General features: G+C 37.8%; 1 protein-coding gene across 1 annotated transcript; it reads right to left on the minus strand.

Moving 5' to 3' along the window:
- Nucleotides 1-10,378: 10,378 nt before the first annotated feature.
- On the minus strand, nucleotides 10,379-11,035 carry LOC136231131 (non-specific lipid-transfer protein-like). Its single transcript, XM_066020416.1, has 2 exons — nucleotides 10,659-11,035; nucleotides 10,379-10,556 (listed from the first exon to the last, which is right to left on the minus strand). The coding sequence occupies exons 1-2, from the start codon at nucleotides 10,994-10,996 to the stop codon at nucleotides 10,544-10,546; spliced, it is 351 nt and encodes a 116-aa protein (XP_065876488.1). The 5' UTR covers nucleotides 10,997-11,035; the 3' UTR covers nucleotides 10,379-10,543.
- Between the last annotated feature and the right edge of the window lie 7,929 nt (nucleotides 11,036-18,964).

Genomic DNA, 18,964 nt, shown 5'->3' on the forward strand with positions numbered 1-18,964 from the left:
AAAGACAAGGGATTGAGATAATTGAGAAACAAACCGAAGGTTGGTTTTACCAAGTGCGTGATTTCAAAGTTACAGTTTTATGCAAAGGTTTCGGTAAGTACCTACGCAAGCAATTGAGTACAAAAACTTATTTGAGACCTCCATGATTAAGTTTAATAGGCGATATTAACGGGAGCCGATCATCTTTTGAGAACTCGGTAGTACCTCACCAAGGAATTTCACTCTTACGCTCAATTTTTGGTGGGTCGGTGTTTTAGCACTCTTCTTTGCACTTACTCGAGATCATGTTGAATTTGCATTTTCATCCGGGTTTTTCCTCCTAAAATATGGTTAAGCAACATTAAAAATGAACCCGGAGGGGGGTTGTAATGTGGGTGGCTTCTTTAGTGGTTAGTTTAAAGAAACTCAAGTTCCAAAATACCGACTTATGATCGCACCATATTTTTCTTCGGTCTTAGCTAATTTTACAAGATATACTTCAAAATTGCTCGGGTGGAGCTTGAGAATGCCTTTTTACTTTTATTGTATACTTTGTTTTGATAGATGCACAAAAACAATATTTTGAAAGCTTATGGTGCTCATTTGCTAAGGCCGTGACTTATTTCGGGTAATTCGGGTGCAAATTGATTTTGTCGGTATTTGAACAAGAGGAAAAAGGGTTAAATGTTAAAAGGGTATTAACAAAAAAAGTTGGTTAATAGGCTCGAAGGGGTTTCCTAATGTTTAATGAAAACGAGAAAAATAAATTAAGAAAAATTAGCCTAAGTAGGTTCAGTTTATCATCTATTGCCTTTTTACCAAAAATAAGTGTACTTATCCTGGAATTGGATGCAAATTCTATGAGTCGAGTGAAGTCGAAGCTCTCGAAAAATTGTGAAAGAATTAGAGTTCTCGTACGAACTCTTTTAGGCTCAAAAATACCTCACAAAGATTCGGGTTTAAATTGTGTACTATCAAGTCTTCGGTAAATTCTCAACTATCCCGTTTTTATTGCCTTTTTAAAGTTCATTATGGAGATGACATGTGAGTTAGAACTCAATGCTTTTGTTTGGTACTAGCCTAAGCTTTTCATAAATTCCCTAACTTTAAAACCAAGACTAAAATTTCTCAATTAAACCATCCTTTGTGTTCCGATGTTTTTATTTTAACGACAAATAACGGAACTTTAATTAATTTCCGAGGGAGGTGTAGCGTGTCGGAAGAATTTCAAGAGTTAATAAATTTGTTTAATTATTTTGATAATTATTTGATTTTTATTTTTGTTTTTGTTAGTGCAAACCAAACTAAAAGTGCGGGGTTACACGTCCCTCCGCGTTATTAAAATGACGCCTATTCCAAGGGCGTCGCAAAAAGAAAACAAAATAAAAACAAAAATAAAGAATGAGCTGAATAGACCCTTGAAGGTCAGGTCCTACGCCAGGCGTGCCCCAGGGGGCGCCCCGCGTAGGAGGTGCACTTTTAGCCATTTTTGGCCAGAGACTCAAATACGCGGGGCGCACGTAGAGGGACGCCCCGCGTGTTCTGAGCTCTGGGCCATTTTATCTGGGACAAGGTGGGGCATGCGGGGCGTAAAAGGGATACGCCCCGCGTGAACGTTATTAACTCACGCAAAAACAATAATAACAAGCATGGTGCGCGGGGTGTATAGGTGTGTACGCCCCGCGTGGCTTATTCTCCTTTGGATAAAGTGGGATTTTTTTTTACTTTAAAAGAAATGACATGCGGAAAATAAAAGTTGAGAAAGAAAAACTCCTTTATTCGAGCTTGGGTTGCTCCCAAAAAGCTACGTTATAGTCGGTGAGCTCGACTTAGCGTTTCCTCCTAGGTGTATGCTTCCTCTCGCGTTAGAAATGCAAATTCCTGAATGAACAATCCGTACCTACAAAACGGATTGTTAGATTCAAAGAAATTTAATGAAAACCAAAAACTATATTTAAAGAAATTATTGAAGAGTTTAGTTTGCTCCCTCTTTGACTCCTTGGGTAGCTCAAAGAGAGTGAAATAACCCGAGGTAGAAGGAACCTCAAACTCTTCTAGTTGTGGGGTCATTTCCATGGGTCCGCACACAACCGGCTCATCGATTAGGATTTCCGGCTCCTCGCAGTTGAGACAACCTACATGATTTGGGGATTCCTCTTGAGAGGGCTCAATTAACTCGACCTCCACATCTTGATCACCCGGGTTGGCGTCTCTAATCGATTCGTCCGCGGTTGAATCGAGATGAGACGTTAATCCGACGATTTGACTTCCTAAATCCCTGCAATATGCCTCATTGTTAGATAATCTCACTTGAATATCTTTAAGCATAGAGATTACCACATCGAATTGCGAGGCTGAATGTTGGTGCGAACATTCGTCGTCCATGAGGTCGCCCTATAGATGACGACTATGAGACATCATACCACGGAAAAGATCATTAGTAACAACAAGAAATAAATAAATTATTCACAAAAAGAAAATGATATTTACAAATGCTTAAACTAACAATGAAACATTTTTGTCTAATATTGTAGGAGATTATAAATCCCCGGCAACGGCGCCAAAAACTTGATGGGCGTAAAATCTAGTGGTAGAGTTTCTTACGACGACTAAATGTGTATTGCGGTGAATGTACTATGTCTACGGATGTGGTCTTTATAAATTGCTCTTGACTCTACTTAGACGCTACGACTACTTAGGGGCAAGTGTACCCCGTCGTATCAAGTAATAATCCGGTTAAGACCGGGTATCGAATCCACGGGATTTATAACTGCAAGTATTAGACGACTCGGTTTTATACGTTATCTAAGCGGTGTATACTTTGGGATTGGTGCGCGACACAACTACAAACTACTTCTAAACTATTGGCGACACAGGTTTATGTAACGGAAAACTCCACGGAATGATATGGGCGACGATAAGTTATAAATATAAAAGGCAATGACTCCGAATATATTCGATTGACAATTTACTCTTGCAAAGATGACTACGTGTAGTTCGACCGACCCGTAAAGTACTTAGACTACGTGGTTCCTAGTCAAGGCGTGTCTAATGCTGGGGGTCAGAAACTAGGGCCCGTAAGTTCCGTGGCTTGTCAATTCCTACGGTTTCCGGTTTGTCACTTCCGGTAAGGCAACACCTATATGAGTCCCTAAAGATAGCCCGAATGGCGTCGGAAATCGCGTTCCCCTTCACAATAGTCAATTATGAGTATCAAAACAAGCAATAAACATCAACACGTATATAGAAACGGAAATTGCAAATCATATATTATAAATATGGAAAGCATAAATGAGGAATACAACCAAGCCTAGTACATAGGAAGAGTGCAAGCTAGTTAGCAAGTGAAGAGGGAAGAATCGGCCCTCGGGACTAGCCAACCGGACTCAAGGCCGTCTCTTAGGACTTGGAGGTGGAACTCTCGAGCTTGGTGATGAATGATGGAGCGGAACGTTGATGGAATGCCGGAATAACCGAACAAGTTCTCGAGGTGGGAGAGTTTTATTACATAAACCCAATCTAAAACCAAAACTATACAACAACTATCTAGGTAAGGTAGAGGTAGAAGATAGAAAGTAGAAGGTGTCTAAATGAGTGCTAGTCACTCTTATTTATACATCAAGCTAGGGGTAGAATTGTAACTTTACAAGGTACAAGTATGGAGCAACATTATTTGGTGCAGAAATCCCATGATACGCCCCGCGTAAGGTGATATACGCCCCGCGTAAGTGCCCATTCCGTCAGAAATCTCCTGCATGTGGACCAATTCTATGTCTAATTGTCTCAAATACGCCCTGTGTAGCTGAAGTACGCCCCGCGTAAATGAGTCTCTGATCTTTTTACGTTGAAGAACTACCATTTACGCCCCGCGTAAATGGTGATACGCCCCGCGTATAGAGAGTTGACTCCGGGAGACAATGCAGTCCGACTTTCAGGATTAGGCCAATCATTTCCGACATGTGTCATACGCCCCGCGTAAGGTGTCATACGCCCCGCGTATGCTGAGTCATTTCCACATGGTGCCTGCGGATAAGGCAATTATTTCTGACACCATGTTTTACGCCCCGCGTAAATGACGATACGCCCCGCGTAAATAATGATACGCCCCGCGTATTTGCGTAGATTTTCACTCCTTCCTCGTACCTGAATTACAAATCTTTGAGAGCCGAGTTAGCTTGACGTTTTATTTTCTAATATTAATAAAAAATAAGGAAAATTAACCGAAAGTAAGGAATTTATTTTTATTTTGTTATTTTATTAAAACACTCTATTTTTATAATTAAACTTATTTATTTCTTCTAAAATTAAACCGTAAATCACGCTAAAAGATAGGGACGAAACGCCCCTATCACTACTCCAGTGGAATTCTATCATGAATTAGTTCAAATGCTGATTTACCATTTTCTAAAAATTTAAGTTTGGGATTTACCATTTTGGTAAATAATAACAATCCTCCACATATTGCCTTCTTCTATGACATGCTTAGGTAAATCTACAGATTAGGATTTTACAGCCTCATACAGTCATACTTGAAAAGGCAAAAAGAAACGAAAAATGTTACTGTTTCAATTTCCTTAGACTTTTTTTTAATCAAAAGAATGTTGTTTATTGATCTGATAAAAGAATACTCGAAAGAAATGGAGGAGGGCCAGCCCACTCTCCACGAACAGCATCCGAAACTAGAGCCCGAGCTAAACTATGAGCTGCAGAATTCGCTGATCATCTTACAAAAGAAATTGAGACATTATTAAGATCTCGCAATAAAATTAAACACTCCCGCTACTACACCACTAAGATATGAGAGATTGATATTGTTTGATGTAATAGCCTGCACTATCGAAAGACAGTCAAACCTTACTTCCACTCCCCTATAGTCGTGTCGTTTTAACCATGATAGGGCTTCTCGAATAGCCACCGCCTCTGCCACAACCGGCTCGTAACAGCCGTCCAAGGTTCCATGAGCTACATAAAGGCAATGACCTTCCCTGTTTCTTACGATAAAGCCATAGGAGGAGTATCCCAGGTCGGTGAAGATACCGGCATCCACATTACACGCGAGCCGATCAGCCTCTGGTGGTTTCCAATGCAATGGGACTGAAGCGGCGTTTGTTCTGATTGCCGTTGTTATTACGTTAGCTGCCTTCCAGCCATCGCGTTCCAGTTTCACCATTTCTATAATTCGAGCAACTCCTTCGCTGCTACCTTTCCATACTCCCTGATTTCTGTTTCTCCACAAGGCCCACAAAATGCTAGCTACCGCTATCGTCTCTTCCCCGTCCTGCCCGTCAATCAGCCTAGCCACCCAGTCGAGGCAAGAGTGGATCTGATCGGTTCTACTATCCTCAAAATGGATACGCCATGATGAACGTGCCACTTCACATGTCAAAAAGATATGATTCTCATTCTCTCTGTATTGTTTGCAAAGCGGACAGAAGTTGGCTAAAGAGTTGTGCCTGTTCTCGAGGTTTGTCATTATTGGGAGGCACAAGGACATAAGTCTCCATATGAAGTTTTTAATCTTAGGAGCAGTGTGCATAGCCCAAAGCTTATGCCAATTAACCAAGTTTGCTGTTAAAGGAACATCTGAACATGTCATTGCTAAACGATAGGCGCTTCGTACGGAAAAATTCCCGTTCCTTTCCTTCCTCTATGTCCAGCCATCCGTTTGTAACATATTTCTTTGTGGGATGGAGTTAATTAATCTCTGATCACGAACAGAGAAATTCGAACCACTTACTTCCAAATTCCATCGCCCGTCGTCCTGTAACAATGATCGAACTTTTCCATCCCCCAACATTAGATCCGGGATACTATCTGGATACGGGTTAACGTCGTCCAATAACCACGGATCGCTCCATATATCTGTTTCTGAACCTTCCCCGATCTTCCTCAATAAACCACGCTTAAGCAAATTCTGACCCTAAAGTATGCTCCGCCATATATATGAGGGATTATGTCCAGTTTCTGCATTGATGAAGTCTGAATTTGGGAAATATCTCGCTTTGAGGATGCGTGCTACCAGAGACCGAGGCTGTTGCAAGATTCTCCAACCTTTCTTTGCAAGGAGCGCCAGGTTAAAACATTTTGGATCCCGGAAACCCATTCCCCCCTAGAATTTGGATTGACAGAGCTTCTTCCAACTGATCTAGTAGATCCCCCTACTTGTACTATTTGCATTTCTCCACCAAAAATGGCTCAGCATACTCATGATATCAGCACAGAATTGGTCAGGCATAATGAAAATACTCATAATAAAGGTAGGGATGGATTGTAGTACCGCCTTAATGAGGATTTCTTTCCCTGCACGTGAAAGGAACTTCTCTTTCCAGTTTGTAATCCGTTGTCTAATTTTGTCCTTTAGGTAGCCAAACGTGACTGTTTTGCTTCTCCCTACCTTAATTGGAGCCCCCAAATATAGTCTATGGTCATTGACTTCCTTTACTCCTAGTGCTTCCATCACTTGCTCCTTACAAAATGCAGTGCTGTTTTTACTGAACATAACTGCAGACTTTTGGAAGTCCACTTGTTGCCCTGAAGCCATCTCATATACCTTTAGACATGTCTATATGTTGGATGCTTCTGAGTGATTCGCCCGAAAGAACATCATGCAGTCATCCACGAAGAAGAGGTGAGAGACCTGTGGCGCTGATCTTGCTATCTGGCATCCATGGATTCTTCCAGCACTTTCCTGTGAGGCAAGTAAACATGACAGGCCCTCTGCGTAAATAAAGAATAGGAAGGGAGATAAGGGATCTCCATGTCTTAGTCCTGTGGCCAGGACAATGGGGCCAATTTCGTTGCCAGCATGGGTGATGTAATATTTGACTGTCGTTACTCCCATCATCAACCACTCAATCCACTTTACAGGGAAACCTATCGTGTTAAGCATGACCCGTGGGAAGTCCCACTCAACCCTGTCGTACGCCTTACTCATGTCTAACTTGAGAGCCACTAATCCGTGTCTGCCTTGTCAAAGCCCTTTCAATTTATGAATCGCCTCATACGCCACTATGATATTATCGGTGATAAGTCTGCCCGATAAAAAATCACTCTGACTCTCCGAGATGATGGATGGTATGACTTGTTTAAGCCTATGAGCAAGGGCTTTTGAGATGATTTTGAACAATACGTTACACAAGGCAATAGACTGTAGATCTGTCACAACCTCAACATCCCTTTTCTTTGGAATCAAGACGATCAGTGTGTCGTTAAGCCCCGGGGGAATACACGAATCGTTCAACATAGTCAAGTAGGCCGCAGTCACATCCTCACCAACTATGCTCCAAAAACATTGGTAGAATGCCAGATTAAGCCCGTCAGGGCCCGGGCTCTTGTTCGGGTGCATTGAGAAGCAAGCTGAGTTGATGTCTTCTATTGTAAAAGGGTGGCTCAGTATCGTGTGATCTGCCTCTGTAATTCTTACTCTTACCCTTGATATAATTTCTTCAGCCTGACAACCTGTGCTAGTGAATATAGTCTGGAAGTAATCCATTAGCAGCTCCTCCATACCGTCTCCCCTGCCTTTCCATTGTCCTGAGGAGTCCTTCAATACGGTGATCGTATTATTCCTTCGCCTAGCCGAAGCCTGCGTATGGAAGTAGCTCGTGTTTTATCCCCATCCCACATCCACAAGAGCTTTGCCCACTGTTTCCAAAATTCGGCTTGCTGCTGTAATATTCTGCTGTATCTGGCTTCAGTTGCCCCAAGCAAATTCATGCTATACTCATCCCTCCGTCCCCTCAGCTCTTGTAATTTATGTCGAAGTTCGGCCAATCACTTATTGAAGTTACTGTCAAGGGTTCTGCTCCACAGGTTAAGCGCGTTAGCATTTATCGATTTTTTCTGCTATACTACTAACCCCGTCAGCCGTCCAGGCCTGTTCCACAATCGAGCCACATCTCTCTTTTATTAACCAACAGTTCTCGAATTGGAATCTCCTAATCGCACCTTCGCTGATCCATGCCTTTATTTCAACAAGTAATGCTGAGTGGTCTGATGTAACTGTGACTATATACTTCAAAGTGGCGTTCTGAAACTACGCTTTCCACTGCGGATTAATAAGGGCCCTATCTAACCTTTCCTCTATCCACCTCTCTGACCCGCTGCTAACCTCCCATGTGAACTGGTGACCACGCATATATAGGCTTGACAAATCACAGTCCTCAATTGCAGCTTGGAAACCGTCAATTAGAGATTGTGGGTGCCGGTTACCTCCTCTCTTCTCTGAATGGCTGAGGATGTCGTTGAAATCCCCAATACAGCACCAAGACATGTTTGAATTGCTCCTTAGTGATCTCAGTAAATCCCAAGACTCTCTTCGTCTATTCCGCTCTGGGAAACCATAGAAGCCTGTTAGGCGCCATGGTGCTATTTGCTGCAGTGATACAGTAGCATCGATAAAGTTAGATGATGAAGATAGAATAGTCACATCCACCCCTGCTTTCCATAGTAGTGCTAAACCACCTCTACGGCCCTGACGGTCCACTATTTCCTGACCATCAAAACCTAAATGTAAACCAATATCTCGAACTTTTTCAGATGTCGCCAACGTTTCCATAAGGAAAAGAAACATTGGTTTGTAGGCCCGAACCAGGTCCTAGAGGACATTGACTATCTGGGGGTTGGTCATGCCCCGTCAGTTCCAACTTAGAATACTCATGGCCCCTTGCGGGCCTGGCTTCCAGGTCCCGCTCCTCCTCCATTATTTGACTGTCCGGTACAGTTGGTTTCCAGACCCTTAACTCCTTCAGAAGTTCTCTGCCTCTTTGGTTCCAATATTAAGCCCTCGTCTAATGTCTCGTCTAATCCATATGTTGTTGGACTCTTGGAGCTGTCAGCATGAAGTGTGTTCGTTTTGTCTTTCAGTATTGTATCTTCGGAGGGGTCCCTGAGCCACTCTTTTCCCACCTGTATCCCTGCCATTCTATTCATCGCTCTCAGACTGCTGTTGTAAGGTCTATCCATGGGGATATCGTTGCTATCAAACAGCCGTGCACAGAATTTATCTGAATGGCCTATGATTCCGCAGAAGAAACAAAACTATGGAAGCCTCTTGTAACGGAAAGCCACCCAAATCCAATCCCCTCCACTTCTCTTCAGTTTCTGGCCTTTCTTCAATGGCTTCCTCACATCCACGGAAACTCTAATGCGAAGATAACTCCGACGGAGGCCTGTGAAGTTTGTTGGGTCCAAATCCAAGTACTTACCAATCCGGTCACCTATTGCTTTGCACGTTATCTCAGTCTGAAATCCAATCGGGAGATCAAAAATTTGTACCCAAATTATGAGCTTGTTCAACTCGATCAGGGTTGCTTGTTCCGTGGCTAGGAGTTGTCTTACTATCAGAGGGTTTTGGTTGAACGTCCACGGGCCGTCCTTCAGGACCCGTGACATGTCCAGCTCATGAAAAAATTGGAATAAGTAACGACCGCTTACCTCTGTTTCGGTGATGGTTACTCCTTTGACCGGCCGCCAGATTGCAGCGAGGTGTTCATGGACTCGAAGTGGGTGTTTCTTGATATTAAGAACTGGCCGATGATAAAATAGCTTGGTTTTTCCGGTGGTTGAATAGCTTCAGCGTCGAGGATCAACCCTTAGGAATCGTCGTTTGAGATGCACAGTTGGGCATAAGCTGCCGCTAGGCCTTTCCCTTTGTTCATCGCAGCAGGTTGGCCGTGGCACAGGGAGTTTTGGGTGAATTTTGGTGGTTAATCGGTAATATTTGGAACGGCAGCTAGGTTGAGCTGTTCATGGGAACAGACGAAAAAACACTCCAAAAGGAGAGACAAGGATATTAATGGGAACAGACGAAAAAACACTTCTGATCAAATCAAACCTAACTCACCTAACTTTGAAATTGAACAAAATAATATTTATATAAATCCTATGGTTCTACAAACCTCCAATTTCCTTAGACTAATATATCATATATATACCTTGAACCCAATTGGAAAAAACTGCTATTTTAGTCCTTGACATTAAAGATTTATTACAGCATTATCCATGAGATATATCTCCACAGTGCAGGTGAAGCAGTTTAAGAGATATATAGACTTGTATTCTGATTAATGTTTCTTATGTTTATTAAATTTCTTGGTTTTTGCGTTGTGATTGCAGATGCATATATATGATCCTTCCTTTGGATCCAACTGGAAATGTCTATCAAATGGACTTCAGATGCATATATAGTGAGTAAACATCATTCATCCATACATATAATCAATCTTTTCCATCTTAAAATTTTATTAATAAATGAAATTATTAGAATTTTAGCTTCAACCACTTGATTCAAATGCACTAATAATATGTAAAGAAATTATTTGACTCTAAAAGATTAAGTTTTCACATATTTGAATGGATTGGATTATAGAAAATAAAAAGGAAATTATTTGAACCCAAAAACTTATCCTTTCTGTCATTCATTAAAGATAGATAAAATGGATTGGATTACAGAAAGTAAAAAAGAAATACAGATAACATTTCTTTGATTCAGATATATAATCCATAGTTATTAGTTCACTAAGACATCCGCAGCAGGCAGGATATATTCAATCCCTAATCTAGATTAAGCTGGAACCCTGCACACACAAAAAAAAAAAGGAGCACCACAATATTCAAGTCCATGGATGAAGTAGAAAATGTTAGTAAAAAATGAAAAAAAGAGTGTATAGATGAAATACTTGGTGCAGTCAATATTGGGATCGATGGGCACAGGAACCTGGACATGGCATAGATCTGGAATTTGCTTAGCTTTATCAGCAATAATCCCAAAAGAAGCAGCAGCTTGCTTGAAACATGAACACAAATCTCTACGTATTTGAGTAGTTGTTGCTTCTTCTTTCACTTTCTCTGCTCCCAAACAACATGCTGCTGAAGGCATTGCTTCTTTTCCTACCAAAAAAGAAAGGCATGGATTCAATGTTGCCACTGCTTCTTGGCATGAGATTGCATTCACATTACTCACACCCAACAACATTGTTAGCACCCCAAATGCCAACATTATCATCTTTCCCTCCATTTCAACTGAATTAGTTTCAACTAATTTCAATTTGTTTGTTTTGCTTGGTGCTTTCAGCATGCCTGCCTACTTCCTCTTTTTATACCCTCACTTTCACGTCTTCATTGTCATATGGTGGCCTTCCATGCATCTGATTCTTTCTTTCACAGTTTCTCAACCTTAATTTCAGAAAATTCCAAAATCATTACCTTTTTTAAGTTTCAACCACTGACAATGTATTTCGTTAATATGGCAATTGTAATCCACCATTCCTTATATCATATGGATAATTTTAGATTACACCTCATTTACCATTTCATCTGTTCACTGGACAGTACATTAATATAATTAAGTTCTAAGGTTTATATTACTCAGGGTTTATACTTTAGATTCAAGGATTATAATTTAGGATTTAGAATACTATTCAAATAATCAACTAAGGAATTAATAATTAATTAATTTGTAGAGTGTCAATATATTAGTGATTAAAACAAAATATATGGGTCCACACTGCACATGTTCAAATGTGTATGAGAGGTTCTCTATTTGACATGGAAGTCTAGGCCCCCCCAAATAATTTACCGGGAAATATATATACTTCACACACACCTACACGTGACTTAACAGAAACTAGTAATAGGAAAATTATAATAGTTATCCTTCTAGTTACCCATTTCTTACTACATTCTGTATTATTCAATATCATAAAATAATTGATGAAAAATCTTATAAATACAAAAATGAAAGTCAAGATAGACGTTTTGCTTTCATAATTTAAAGGAATATTTTATATATTTAATCAACTATTTCATAAGGTTTCTTTGGTAAGTTTGTTAAGTTGCATTCTGAAAATGATTCCCTCAAATTATGCTTAATATTAACTATTAAATTTAATGATAATATCACAGAGTAGTGGGCATTTTGGACTTCTAACTTTGATTATGTACACAGAATAGGAAGTAAAATCGGAATAGAATTGTTAGTTAAAGGTTAGAAAATATATAAAACCAATCCATAAATATTTGGATATGTTGTTTTTATGTTTTATCATGTCAAAAATAATTGAGATTAACAATGCAAAATACATATTAAGCAACTATTTCAGTATAAGATTTTTTTTTAAGGCAAAAAGCATATTTAAGCCCCTGAACTTTATCTGTTTTAAGGATCAAGTCCCTGATCAATTATTTTTCCACATTGAGCCCCTGAACATTGATTTTGTTATGGTTTAGGCCCTTATTTAACTTTTCTGTCGAGTTTGGACTGCATACATCGTTAGGGCGATTCGGTTTGTTGACATGGACAAATAAAAAAAAGATTTCTTTGACTAGGAGAGATAAAAATTAAAAATTAAAATGAAATTATAGAAACTAATTTTCAGTATATTCTTCCAAACTCGATTTTCTTCTCTTCCATTTTGTGATTTTCAACATTAGAATTGCCAAATCGATCTTCTCATCTCCTAAACTCGAAAAAAAAGTTAAATGAGGGCCTAAACCATAACAAAATCAATGTTCAGGGGCTCAATGTGGAAAAATAATTGATCAAGGGCTTGATCCTTAAAACAGATAAAGTTCAGGGGCTTAAATATGCTTTTTGCCTTTTTTTAATTGTGCACAATACACTTACATTAAACAAACAAATAAAAATTACATTAAAAACAAACGAAAACCCACAACCCATCCCCCAATGTGATTCGAACCCATGACCTTTACAGTAATAGGTAAGCTCTCAACCGCTAAGAGCTTCACCACTCTTTGGTAAGTTGGTTAAGTTGTTTTTATCCCTATTCTGTAACTCATTTGCATTTAGATATCATTCTGAAATTGATTCCCTCCGGTTATGCTAAATATTAGCTAATATAGCTACCTGCCTGGATTTTTTATAATCTCAACTATTAAATTTAAGGGTTAATTACAAATAACTACTCTGTGGTTTGACCGATTTGCAGACCGGTATCTTGATATATATATATATTTTTTTTTGCAAACACAAACATGTGGTTTGCAAAATTTTATATTTGAGTTCACTTTATCAGAATTTGGTCGATAACGTCCTCGAAATGAAAATTTTCAAAAATTAAATTATACTTTAAGCAACTTTAATTCTTCAACTTTTTAGGTTTGAGGTTATTTAGATGTTGCTTTTAATGAGAGAGAAAGATAATATTTAGATAGAGAAAACTCAAAAAATGATGATTTTGAAAAATTAAAAATATCGGCTCATAGTAAATATATACTAAACAAATTTAATTCTTGAAAATTTTCATTTTGAGATCGTTATTAGCCAAATGTGCCAAAGTAAAAAAACATGTAAAATTTTGCAACATAGAATTGTGTTTGCAAAAAATATCACGGTTTGCAAATCTGCCAAACTACAAGGTAGTTATTTATAATTAATCCTAAATTTAATGATAATATCAGGAGACTTTGCAAACCTAGTTTTTACTTTGCATTTTCACTATTTATTTATTTATTTGTGTCTTATTGCAATACAATAATTCACCCTTCCAAACTTCTTAACCTGTTATAGTTAATATAGGGAGTAGATCAATGAATTATCAGACATTAGGTTGGGTATTTTATTTGGTATACACTATTAATTACTGTAGTCGTTAGTTTGAAAAATACGTTTCAACAAAACTTAGCATCCATATTACTTTAATTTCTAACTAACCCTCTACTTCAATAGGAATGGGACTCTGTTTCTTTGACGAATTAGGCATGGCTCCTATATCTTTTATGGATGTGGCTATTTTAATGTCAGGTTTATCATCTTATGAACAAGCGTTTAATGTTGATTTCTATGTCACTGTTAAGGCTTGAATTGAGAAATATCTTCAGACATTATCTAACGGTTTGATTGGATGGGAGGTTGTGGAGGGTAAAAATAAAGGAAAAGAAGGGAAATGAGAGGAAGAGGAAAGAATGGGAAGGGAAGCACTAACCTTACCCTTGTTTGGTTGGATGGTAAGAGTTTATAAAGGTTTGTACATTTCTCTTGTTTGAAATCAAGGATTTGAAAGGGAATTAAACATTATAAAATGACTAAAATGTCCCGCTCAATTAGTTATGTATATTATGTACTTTCCATGTAATTATCATATTACTTACAACTGTTTTTAATTACATATCTAAATCAATTATCCAATTTCATATATTATCATGAAATTTCCGCCAATACTCTTAAATACTAATAAATAAGTATGTAAATAAAAATTGCTACTTAAGAATAAATAATTGACAACAAAAAATAAAAAATATCTTTCAACCAAAATTATCTAAAAAAAAGTCTTCCAATCTAAATTATCCAGAATTAAAAGTGAATAATACGGACAACTGCATTTTATAACAATAGACATTCTAATGACTTAAGTAATAACAAGCATGTGAAAAATTTAAACACTGAATTCATAACACAGTTTAAAATAACTTGATCCAAAATGACATGATCCATGGCAAAAAACACGTCCACTATGATTTGATCCCATATCAAGAACCTACAAACAAAAATAGAAAGGTTAAATTAACAGTTTTAAAAAAATACAACCAGAAATTAACCTAACCCCAAGTACATAGCAACCATTTACAAATCAAAAATAGAAGAAAACGTATGAAGAAAATAATAGAAGAGAGAAACCCATGTACATAGCAACCATTTAAACCCATGTACAGATCTTGCTATTATGTTTGCACAAAATCAATATCAATCTATATGAAGAGAGAAAACACAACATTAACGGCAAAAAAAAATGACCTAAATCAACATTGACGGAGTTGCCGGTGACGGAGTTCCGCCGATGAGGAAGAGAAATCGGGAAAGAGGGGAGGAGGAAGTGAGCAGCAGATGCAAATAAAGAACATAATAAAGATTGGTTTGGTATTAGATAATTTTAATAAGAGCAATATTGGAAACAAAATTTTTAACCCTTCTAAATCCCCCAATTCGATGGGTTTGAGAATTGAAAGAAAAGTGCAGAAATCTAACTCTTACAAACCCTTGCCAAACCCCTCAAATCCCTTACCCTTCTAAATTTATTTCCCCAAACAAGGGTTTCCACAAACCTTTACTCACCCTCCCAAACCTCCCATCCAATCAAGCCCTAATGCCCCGTTTGGTAAGATGTAATGGGCTTCGTAATGGAATGACCATTACATTCAAGGCCCATTACCATGTTTGGTTGCATGTTACAAATTTATTATAATGGAATGAGAAAACAATTAGTTAAATTTTGTTCAACAACTCTTGTAATCCCCATTACTTAGAAAAATGATTTGAATTCTCATTACATCCAAAGCATGTAATTCTAATTCCTATTTTTAAAGCTCAATCTAACATCTCATTTATCAAATCTCACATCTTATCATTATTAAAAACACAAAAAGAGAAAAACATGAAAAATTGAAAGCGGAAAAAAAAAACGCAAAAAATGAAAAAATAACGGGAAATCGGGAAAAAAAAACAAAAAACGGTGAAAATGTTGAAAATGGAAACTAAAAAACGAAAAACTATTCATTAATTTATTGATTTCAGTTAATATAATTTTGTATTTGATTTCGATTCAATTTTTTATTTTTATTTTTAGTGTTTTATGCTTTTCATGTTTTTCTCATTTTTCATGTTGTTCGTTTATTATAATTATGCAAATAAAATTTTATAATTACATTTAATTAGGAAAACATAAGTATTGTAATGGTCATTACATTCTATCATTTTGTTTTTATTGTCAACCGAACATTGTAATAGAATCATCATTCCATTACATTACATTACAAATTTGATTACATTACAACTTTAATTACATTACATTGTATTACGGCATACCAAACGGACCCTTAATCAATTATTTTTTATGTAAAATTTTAAAATTGAAAGTCCATAGTAGTATAATATTTAATTAGGTGAAATCTCTATCCAGTGTGAATTAAACTTGAGTTGTCATGCTTTAATCTAAACCATTAATTGCGAAATTAATGACAGAGATTTAATGGCTAAATTTTACAACTAAATTATTATTTTACTGTATAATTAATATTTCTATTTTGAGAATGATGTATAATTAACTTTTAGACATTAATTTTTTAGTTAATAGTTGAAATATAATAAACAATGATCTCTCAAATTGAAATCCAACTTGAATAGATTCAAATTTAAGTTATTCCCGTGATTTCACTTGGTGTGATTATGGATATTCTCAATTGCTTTTGTTCTGCTTCTGGACAAAAACTTAATATCCAAAAATCTCGGATGCTTTATTCTAATAATATGGAACACGGTTTCTGTAAAGGGTTAAGTGAGTTTGTTGGGCATTCTCTTACAAAATCTTTGGGCAACTATCTTGGGATACCTCTCCATAGTGATAGAGTGTCTAAAGCGTCTTTCAAGGATGTTTTTGACAAAATTAATAACAAGTGTGCTAGTTGGAAATCAAAATCGCTTTCTCTTGCGGGTCGTCTTACTTTGATTCAGTCAGTGAACTGCGCGACACCTAATCATATTATGCAAGCTTGTCGTCTTCCTGAACCTGTACTTAACGGTTTAGATAAAATCAATCGGCGTTTCCTGTGTGTGTGTGGGGGGGGGACTCGGTTGAGGGAAGAAAAATTCATCTTGTTCCTTGGAAGGAGGTTTGCCAACCTAAAGGTATGAGTGGCTTTGGGATTAGATAGACTAGGGATAATAACAAAGTGTTGTTAATGAAACTTCTTTGGAGGATGTGGCAATCTCCGTCTGCTCTGTGGGTCCGGCTCCTTTGCGGGAAGTATAGGAATGATAGGATTTTTGGGGGGCATAAAGAAAAAGTTCAGGTTTGTTCCTTTTTATGGAAAGGGGTTAATGCGATTTTTTTCTGAGTTTTGCACTGGTATTGGATGGTCGGTTGGCAATGGGAGATTGATTAGTTTTTAGAAAGATGCCTGGCTAGGGAAGCAGCCTTTGTTGGAGATTTGTACTATCCCTCCGCCTCTGGAGTTTCGAAATTGGAAAATTGCGGATGTTGCGGATGAGGATGGAGAGTGGAATTGGTCTAAATTTGATCTGTTTTTCAGTATTGAAACTCTCCTGAGAATTCGAGGAGTTAAAGTTAGCAGCATGGAGGAAGATGGTGATACTCATTGTTGGACATTTACTAATAACGGTGCTTACTCTTGTAAATCTGCTTTTAAGGCCTTTAATCATGATATGGATGTTCCTCCTTCAAACCTTTGGAAGGTTCTTTGGTCCTTGGAAGTTCCTTATCGTATTAGGAGTTTTCTTTGGCTTTGTGCTAAGAATAGGCTCCTAACAAATGTTGAAAGGAAAAGATGGCATTTGGTGGACTCTGATGCTTGTACTAGATGTAAAGCTCATGCGGAAACCAGCTGCCATGTTCTTAGAGATTGTGCTGGGAGTAAGGCCGTGTGGATAAAAAAATTGCTTGAACAGTGTCTTTTTGCCTTCTTTTCCTATTCGGAACAAGACTGGTTTAGGGAGGGTGTTGAAGGAAAGATATTGGCCGAGCTCAAGAATGGAGCAATTCTGTTTGCTGTGGTCTGCCACCAAATTTGGCATTGGATGAATGTAGAGGTGTTTGCAGAAGGAGCGGTTGTCATTCCTAATTTGCTTGAGTTCTTCTTCAGGAAAGTTAAATCAATTATTGAGAGTTTTAAAGTTGATATTATAGCAGGTTCTATCCAAAGGACGATTGTTCATCTGATGGGCTAGGGAAGACCAGGTGAGGGGGTGGTGAAGTTGAATACCAATAGGTCTTGTAAAGGGAATGGAAGAATTGCTGCCGGCGGTGTTTTGAGAGATGCCGGAGGTGCTTGGTTGTCAAGTTTTACTCAAAATCTAGGCTTGGGCTCTTCGTTTATTGCTGAGCTCTCGGGTATCTTTTCTGGGCTTAGGATGGCAGAGGATTTGGGGATCAGGAAGCTGCTCGTGGAGTCAGACAATCTCAAAGCAGTCAATTTGATTTCTGATAAAAGAGCTCTGTGTTTAGGGAGCCAGAATTTAGTTAAGGCTATTAGAAGGATTTTCTCCTCTTTCGATAATATCAACTTTTGTCATGTTTACAAAGAGCAGAATCGGGTGGTAGATCGGCTTGCTGTAAAAGGCCGTGAGAGGGCTTTGGGCGTCTCTATTTTCTTGTCTCCCCCAGATTTCCTTTTGTTTTTGCTTTCTGAAGATAATGTACGAGTTAGATTTCCTAGGGTAATCCCCAACTAAGTTGTTGTGGTGTTTTGTTTTTACTTTCTTTTCCTACAAAAAAAAAAAAAAAGAACTAATAGATCTAAATCTGACAGTAATAAACAAGATTCATTTAATAAGTCATTAATCTGGTACAAAGTACCACGACACATTTATGCTTAAAATAATTAAATGTACATAGTAAATATAGTAAAATAAAATAACAACAATAAGTTAAAGGGTAAAGTACGAAATTAGGTAAAATGGGAGATCTATTTACATATTTAACCCATTTATTCAACCCACTACATATCTAGACTGTTTTTGTGTGACTTTTCCATAATACCCCTAACCTTTCCACTCCCCCTTTACGCGAACAGTCTCTTCCCCCTTCTCTTTGGTTACGCGAAACGGTTGGCAGCTCCTCCATTAATGATTCTCAGACTTTTGTTCTTCCTATCTTCCTTTAAATTGCACGAAATCTACACTATTTCGACAAATCACCATGTATTTCTCTTCTTTCTCTCTTCACCTCTTGATTCTTCATCTTCCTAACCCTAGAAAACGAAGTCATGGTTCTTCATCTTCCATTTCCTGCTCGTTTCTTGGTTTCTTTCTTCTTGTGACCATCGAAGAAATGGTGATTCTATGTTATTTTCAACGTTTTTCCCAGTTTACACTACAAAAAAAAGGGTCTATTACGACACTTGTTTAACTACGCTTTTTGAGATGCGTCTTAATATTTTAAAATTTATCCACGCTTTTCTATTTGTGTTGGTAGGTACTGTCATTTAAAGACACTTTTTTTATTAAATGTTGGTA

This window comes from Euphorbia lathyris, chromosome 5 (genome assembly GCF_963576675.1).
Source record: "Euphorbia lathyris chromosome 5, ddEupLath1.1, whole genome shotgun sequence".
NCBI lineage: Eukaryota > Viridiplantae > Streptophyta > Magnoliopsida > Malpighiales > Euphorbiaceae > Euphorbia > Euphorbia lathyris.